The 7,378-nt window shown below is 38.9% G+C and overlaps 1 protein-coding gene and 1 pseudogene across 12 annotated transcripts in view; both read left to right on the plus strand.

Annotated features, from left to right (window-relative positions):
- The window catches only part of MPDZ (multiple PDZ domain crumbs cell polarity complex component), a 146,547-nt gene that overhangs the window by 79,601 nt on the left and 59,568 nt on the right, over positions 1 to 7,378 (plus strand). For all 12 annotated transcript variants that reach the window (XM_029920278.1, XM_029920276.1, XM_029920271.1 and 9 more), the window contains one exon: positions 6,606 to 6,804. In XM_029920278.1, the coding sequence (XP_029776138.1) occupies positions 6,606 to 6,804 (199 nt within the window). The remainder of the gene's footprint in view (positions 1 to 6,605; positions 6,805 to 7,378) is intronic.
- On the plus strand, positions 1,095 to 1,663 carry LOC115276296 (annotated as a pseudogene).

Below are 7,378 nucleotides of genomic sequence, written 5' to 3' on the forward strand. Positions count from 1 at the left end.
AACTGGGAAGCTGCCAGAGCTGAGGCAGAGTAATGTGAAACATGACTGAAGTTTGTGGGGCGTGGACGAGGAGGGGTGTGACAGTGGGCAGAGTGGGAACTGCAGCTGAGGAAACGATAGGCTGGACCAGTTGCCGGAAGGGTTCCTGTCCAGGACACAGGACGTCTGTCCTAACACCCTCCTGTGTGAGGCTCCTACCGGCCGGGGCGTAGTTGCGGAGGGCAGAGGGAATATGATCAGATTGCATTGTGAGATTGTTCTGGCACAGGCTGGCAGATTATATTGGAAGCAGTTGGGAGACTCTTGTAAGAGCCATGGTGTGAGTATACCTGATTTTATAAAACAACCCTTTGGATTGCTTGCCTATTATTAGTTTGCTGAGAGGATGTTGATTTTAGTCAGATATTTTTATTCATCTGTTGAGACAATCATGTGGATTTTTTGTTCTATTAGTATGTCAGGCTATATTATTTTTAATGTCCTACAAGATACACAGAATGGACCATTTTAAATATTTTAAGTGTGTATTTGTGTAACAACAAGTCCATTCATATTGTAGCACAGCTGTCACTACCAGCCATCTCCAGTAGTTTTCATCTTCTCAAATCGAAACTCTGTATTCATTAAATAATAAATACCCATTCTCCCTGTCCCCTGGCAACCATTCTGCTCTCTATATTCTTGACTGTCCTGAGTACCTCACGTAGGGGGAGTCATACAGTATTTGTCCCTTTGTGATTGGTTTATTTCTCTTAGCGTGAGGTCTTCAAGCTTCATCCATTCATACTACATGTCAGAATTTCCTCCATTAGTTTTTTTCTTTTTCTTTTTTTTTTTTTAATTTCCTTCCTTTCTTAAGGCTAAGTAATAATGCTATTTTATGTATATGCACCGCCTTCATTTACTGTCGGAGACTTGGGCTGCCTCCAGCTTAACTTTTAAGTTTTGATGTAAGAAATACATTAAGCTAATTAAGCTCTTGGCGGGGGGAAGCAATGAAAGGTGAAGTATCTGTCATATCAGAAAATCTCTTTAAACCTCAGTCTGATTTTAAAATTAAATCACATGAGCTCTTTGCTGCGTCTACTGTGAGAATGAAGACCACTCTCAGCAATTAGACTGTCGGCAAGGCAGAAAGTGTCGACATCATTCTGAAGGGATGCACCGGGAATGTGAGGGGCCCCAGAGGAGCTCTATGGAAGGACTTCAGTCACATCAGTATAGAACTCAGTATTCTTGGAAAGAAAAAGAAGAGGCTCTGAGTTGACAAATGGTGGGGAAGTAGAAATGAACTGGCTACCGTGTGCACTGTCTGTAGTGAGGTGCAGAACATGGTCAAGGAGTCACCCTGGGCTTCTGTTACTAGAGGTCTGTGTATGCTCATGTCCCCATAGTGTTGTTATTCAGGAAAATGCTTCTTTGTTGAAATCCAAAATTTCCTGGGTGAAAAATACATCCTTAGGGTTAGGTGAGGCCAATTGTTGCTTGTTCATTATCTCAAACCCAGAAAGATGAGTTAATTCTTGAAGGAAATGAGAAACTTGTATTAAACTCAGCTGCTTTGATTCAGAAAGCTGCAACAGCTAAAAACAAGGGTTTTGGAAATTTTCGGGATGGCATCTATGTTTCTGAAAAAGGAAGAGTCCAGCAGGCTGATGAATAAGATCTAAGTCGTTCAACTAGAGAAACAGCAAGATGCCACAGGATTGTTTTTATTTTCCAGACTTCTTTGTGATATTTTAAAGAGGCAGTAAAAGCTGCATTAATGTGGAGCTTTTTCTGAAAAGAAAATAAGGTTAAATTAAAGCATAAGGGAGCCCTTTTGTTGGCTCTGTGAGACCAAACACTTACTTGTAAGTGGGAAGTTACAGCACCATTAGTTTGCTAACTAATTTGTAATATGAAAGCATAAGTAACTTTTAGTTTTATTTCTCTAATTCATGGACATCATTTCAAATAATTTACGTATGCAAAATGTTTGCAGGGCTTTGTCCCTGGATATTACACTTCCTGGAACCCATTGAGGTTCCTCTAGCATTTTGCGGTTCAAATCCAGTATGCCAAAGAGAGCACATTTCTCCATTACCTCATTCGACAGATGTTCAATATTCAGATTTTTTATAGCATTTATAGTAAAGAAATGCAAAGGGATCACAACAAAAGGACTATTTAAAAAATCTGTGTGAAACACTAAAATAACTTAAAGAGTCATTTAAGCTTTTAAAAGGTGTTGCCTTTACAAGGTAAATTAACAAAAAGTGTGTTTATGTTTTAGAAAACCTAAGTAGAGGCTGGCTAAGGAGAGTATAGTCTGAAGGGGTCTATCATTGACACATTTTCTTAGATTCATCATCTCCCCTTAATTAACTTTGTAAGGTTGTTTGCACTTTTAGCCATCTGGATAATTTGTTTCTTTCTCTAGTGATAACGAAAAGAAATTGTTAATAAATGATAGGCTTCTGTAAAAGCTGCCACATTCTGTTTGCTTTGATGTCATGAATCACTTCTTTTTTTTAACTTTGTTAGATTTAAGGGATAAATGTTATATGCATATAATTATCTTTAAAAAATTTAATCTTGATGATTTTGGAGAAGGCTGTGGTCCATTAGCTAATTACATTATATTAGGACTTGAAGGTAAAAAAAAAAAAAGTAAGAAGGAAGGAAAGAACGGCATTATCTTCTTTTCACTGGTTAGGAACACAGACATAGGTAGGTAGACTCAGGAATTTCTCTGTAAGTATTTAGCTGATAGAAGGTGGTACCAGTACTCAAACCTGAGTCTGTCTCGGGTTTTCACCTACCATACGTTACACCATCAATATTACTAGAATATGCTATACTTTAAAGCTGAATTAAGGGGTTCCTGGGGGGCTCAGTTTGTTAAGCCAACTCTGGTCGTGATCTCATGGTTTGTGAGTTCGAGCTCTGCATCAGGCTCTGTGCTGACAACTCAGAGCCTGGAGTCAGCTTTGGATTCTGTGTGTGTGTGTGTGTGTGTGTGTGTGTGTGTGTGTGTGTGTGTGTATCTGCCCCTCCCCCACTTGTGCTCTGTCTCTCAAAAAATAAATATAAAAAAATTTTTTTAAATAAAGGTGAGTTGAGGTTTGCTCTTTAGAGAGCAATGTAGCGTTGGATTAGGATAGAGATGCATTTAAAATACATTTTGTGAGTTTTCTTTTGCTTTTATTTTGTACTTTTTTGAGAACTTTGTGCCAGGCACATTGAAAGGTTCTCCTCATGTTTTTTTCATCCAATTCTTTAAACAACCCTAAAAGGGAGTACCCATTTTACAGATGAGTAAAATGAGACCAAGTATGATGTTAGGTCAACCCAAGGCCACACTGATTGGAAGTGGTGAAACTCAGATTTGGAATCAGTTCTCTGGTTCTACAATGCATGATTAGGCTGTTCTATTATACTTCTTCCAGGAAAAATGTTGAGAGATCTTAGAAGTTACAACCAAAATCTAATTAGTCATATTTTATAGAATTTCTTGAACCCCCAAAGTTATCATTTGGTGAAAAGAAAGTATAAGCTTAGCAAATTGACTGAGCTGGCTTCTTGGTTTATGTAGTTGATGTGACCTGGAAGTCTTAATAGCTGATAGCTGATAGAATTGTGAATTTAGTGGTAAAATGGTGAATTTAATGGTAAATATACCATTAAAAGTGAATTCAGAGGTAATATTGACTATAGTTCATGATCACTTGTCTCATATCTGTGATTGCTTTTTAAATTTTTTTTAAATTTTTAATGTTTATTTTTGTTTTGAGAGAGTGAGAGAGCCAGAGCATGAGTAGGGAAAGGGGCAGAGAGAGAGGAGCACACAGAATCCAAAGCAGGCTCCAGGCTCTGAGCTGTCAGCACAGAGCTCAACTTGGGGGCTCAAACTCATGAGATCATGACCTAAGCCGAAGTTGGACGCCTAACTGACTGAGCCACCCAGGTGCCCCAGTAACTTGCTTTATTTATAGCGTTCATGGTGCTAGTGAGAACAAGATGATGGGTTAGAGTCCTGGTCTGTAGCACTAAGCTAAATTTTGTTTCATACTCATGCATTTTTATTTTAATTTTACCATAGTACAATTATTTGGTGGGTCTTGATGGGAGGAAGTGCGGCAGCATTGGGGCAAACTACAGTACCTACTGAAACATTCCAGAGCCGCCCTTTTTGCTCATAAGAAACCCACTAGGGGTGAAACAGTGTCTAATCTTGTTGCTTTATAGTAAGCAGGGGTGTTTTATTGACAAGAATACAGTTAGAAATCATAGGTCTTTTTAAAAATTTTTTTCTAAATGTTTGTTTATTTTTGAGAGAGAGAAAGAGAGTAAGCGAGTAGGGGTGGGGGGAAGGGCAGAGGAGAGGGAGACACAGAATCCGAAGCAGGCTCCAGGCTCCAAGCTGTCAGCACAGAGCCCAGCGCGGACTGGAACTCTAGAACCATGAGATCGTGACCTGAGCTGAGGTCAGAAGCTTAACTGACTGAGCCCCCCAGGCTCTCTACAGCCCCTATTTTTAAACTAGCTCACATTCCAGTGGCCCTGATAGGAAGGTAAACAGATGTGTCTATAAAACCACCAAGTATGTAATTGTATTCATTTTCTATTACTGTGTAGCAAATTATACAAACTTAGTAGCTTAAAACAACACAACTTTTCTGTCGGTGTCTATGGGTCAGGGGTGGTGGCGAGGCTCAGTAGGGCTCCCTGCTCAGGGTCTCAGAGGGCTGCACTCAAGGTGTGGCCCAGCTGTTTTCTTACCTGGCCATAAGTATAAGCCGTAACAGAATATTTTAAATACATTTGATAATGGATCATTTCTATCAGAAAACTGTAACTAGCACTCAGATGTCCCATATCCAGGTATAAAGTACCAAGCTGGAAACATTATAGTCTGGATTATTCTTAGAAAGATACTTGAAATATCATATCTAATTTGGTATTGTTAAGGTTAATATTTAGGATAATTTTTTAATTTCTGTATTAAAAACAAAAACCTAAAAAGGAATTCGTGACTTCTCTAAAAGCATGTTTTTAAAAACTACCCTTATAGAGTTGTATCTCTCCTTATATTATTTAGTTATATGGTCTTGCTTGGGAGGAGCTTCTGGCACTTGGTTTTAAGTGAATTTACATTAATTTTATGTAAAGTTTTAAACATAATTTTGAAAGTTTTGTAGTTTTGAAGAAAGGGTAGGGTGAGAAGGGAACATAAATTCAGATGTGTTTGTTGAGAAACCCTTTTTGAGGAAGTAGTGTTGAAGAGCAAGAAGGAATTAGCAGTGCAGGAGTTTCGGGAAAAAGGTGCCAGGCAAAGACTGAAATAGGGAGAGACTAGGTATATTTCTGAAGGCAGTCAGTGTAGCTGGAAGACAGGAAGCCAAGGGCATGGTGCTAAAGCAGGGTGAGCATTGGGAGGGCCTGGCCATCGGTGCCCTATAGAGTATGCCAGTTAGGTGTGTTGTAGGGGTGCCCTGCACAACAGGACACTGGTAAAGGATTGTTAACAAGGGACTGATGTGATTTATCTTACATGAATGGTCGCTGTGTCTGCTGTGACAAGAGGGCAGTGGCAGCAGGCTAGTTGGGAAGACCAGTTTGGAAGCTGTTTCAAAAAGTGAGACAAGAAGTGCTGTCTTGGTGTGGGGTCAGTATGGAAACAGAGAAGGGTGAATGGATTTGAGATACATTTTGGATAGCAGTGACAGGACATGGCGATAGATTAAACATAAGAGGTGAGAGAGAGGGGTAGGAATCAAGAACAACTCCAGCATTCCTGCTTTGAGCAATGGACAGTAGTGTAATGGTGCCATTACCAAGAAGGGGAAGAAATACAGGAAGTGGAGACTTAGGAAATTCAGTTTTATATTTACTAAGGTTGTGTTTCCTGTTAGCCATCCTGGGAACGTGCCAGGATGGCAATTAAGTATCCAAATCTGGAGCTCATAGAGCTTCAGATTTAGAGATAAAATGGGAAGAGCTGAGGATTAAGTCCACATTACTTCAGTTAAACAGACCACTGTACATCAGGCACTGAGCATAAGATTTGAGTACAAGCTTCTTAGTGTTAGGTATGCATTTTTTTACCTCAAGAAATCAGCATAGTACTTGGCACATAGTAAGCATATAATAAATATATACTGAAGGGGTAAATGAACTAGAAATAAGGTAATAGCACAGAGTTTCTTAATTTATACAACTACTTTTCCCTTTGTAGTCTTGATCTTTATTCTCTTATATGTATAAGACATGAACTGCCATAAAATTGATCTGTTACTGTCAAAATATTTTCCTTGGGAGAGTTTTCTATTTCAGGGGCAGCACATCAATAACTTGAGTTATAGTCACTCCACAGTATAGACCTATTTCATCTCTAATGTGTTTAACATAGAATATCTTTTCCTGTATACAATTTCACAACCATTTCAAAAGGTACATTTTGTGTTGGCATTTTTTTTCTTTCTTTTGACTGTTTTTTTATTGTATAAAAAAGTCACTCCTATTATTTTTATCTGTGAATCCATAGGGTTTATTAAATTCAAGTTAAAATGAATTTGAAGGTCAAGTATTTGAAACATATCTGTGCTCCCCCTTCACCATAGGGATGACAGTAAGCACTAATAAAGATGGCTTGGGGATGATCGTTCGAAGCATCATTCATGGAGGGTCCATTAGTCGAGATGGCCGGATTGCCGTTGGGGACTGCATCCTGTCTATTAATGAGGAATCTACTGTCAGCTTAACCAATGCCCAGGCACGGGCCATGTTGAGAAGACACTCTCTCATTGGTCCTGACATTAAGTAAGTATCATTTGGACTCCACTTTGGCTTGGGAAATTCAGGAAGCTCAGTTCACGAATCAGTTTTTTTTTTTTAAGTATGTACTTCTGTTTAATATGCTAAAATTATCATACCTTTATTGAAAATAAATCACTTAGGAATTTGTCTAGTCCTGAATAGTTCTTGATTGTATATGTAGTGTAAGATGATACAATGTTGAAATGTTTGAAAAAAAATTGCCGGCTGTGTTTAATTTTATTCTAATGATTCTGCAAGAACCTGAGATGTCAGTGACATGAGGCATCTCTCACAGAACAGGATCTTACTTAGGATCTTACAAAGAAGTTTGGGTTGACCTCAGTATAAGGACCTGTGTACCACCTAAGTAACCTATGTGAATCCTAGAAGTAAGCTAGTTCTTGAATGGCCAGTCATGGAAAAGATCACTCATCATCAGGGAAACACAAATCAAAACCACACTGAGATACCACCTCACGCCAGTCAGAGTGGCTAAAATTAACAAAGCAAGAGACTACAGATGTTGGAGAGGGTGTGGAGAGATGGGCACCCTCTTGCACTGTTGGTGGCAATGTAA

The sequence above is a fragment of the Suricata suricatta genome, chromosome 13, assembly GCF_006229205.1.
Source record: "Suricata suricatta isolate VVHF042 chromosome 13, meerkat_22Aug2017_6uvM2_HiC, whole genome shotgun sequence".
NCBI lineage: Eukaryota > Metazoa > Chordata > Mammalia > Carnivora > Herpestidae > Suricata > Suricata suricatta.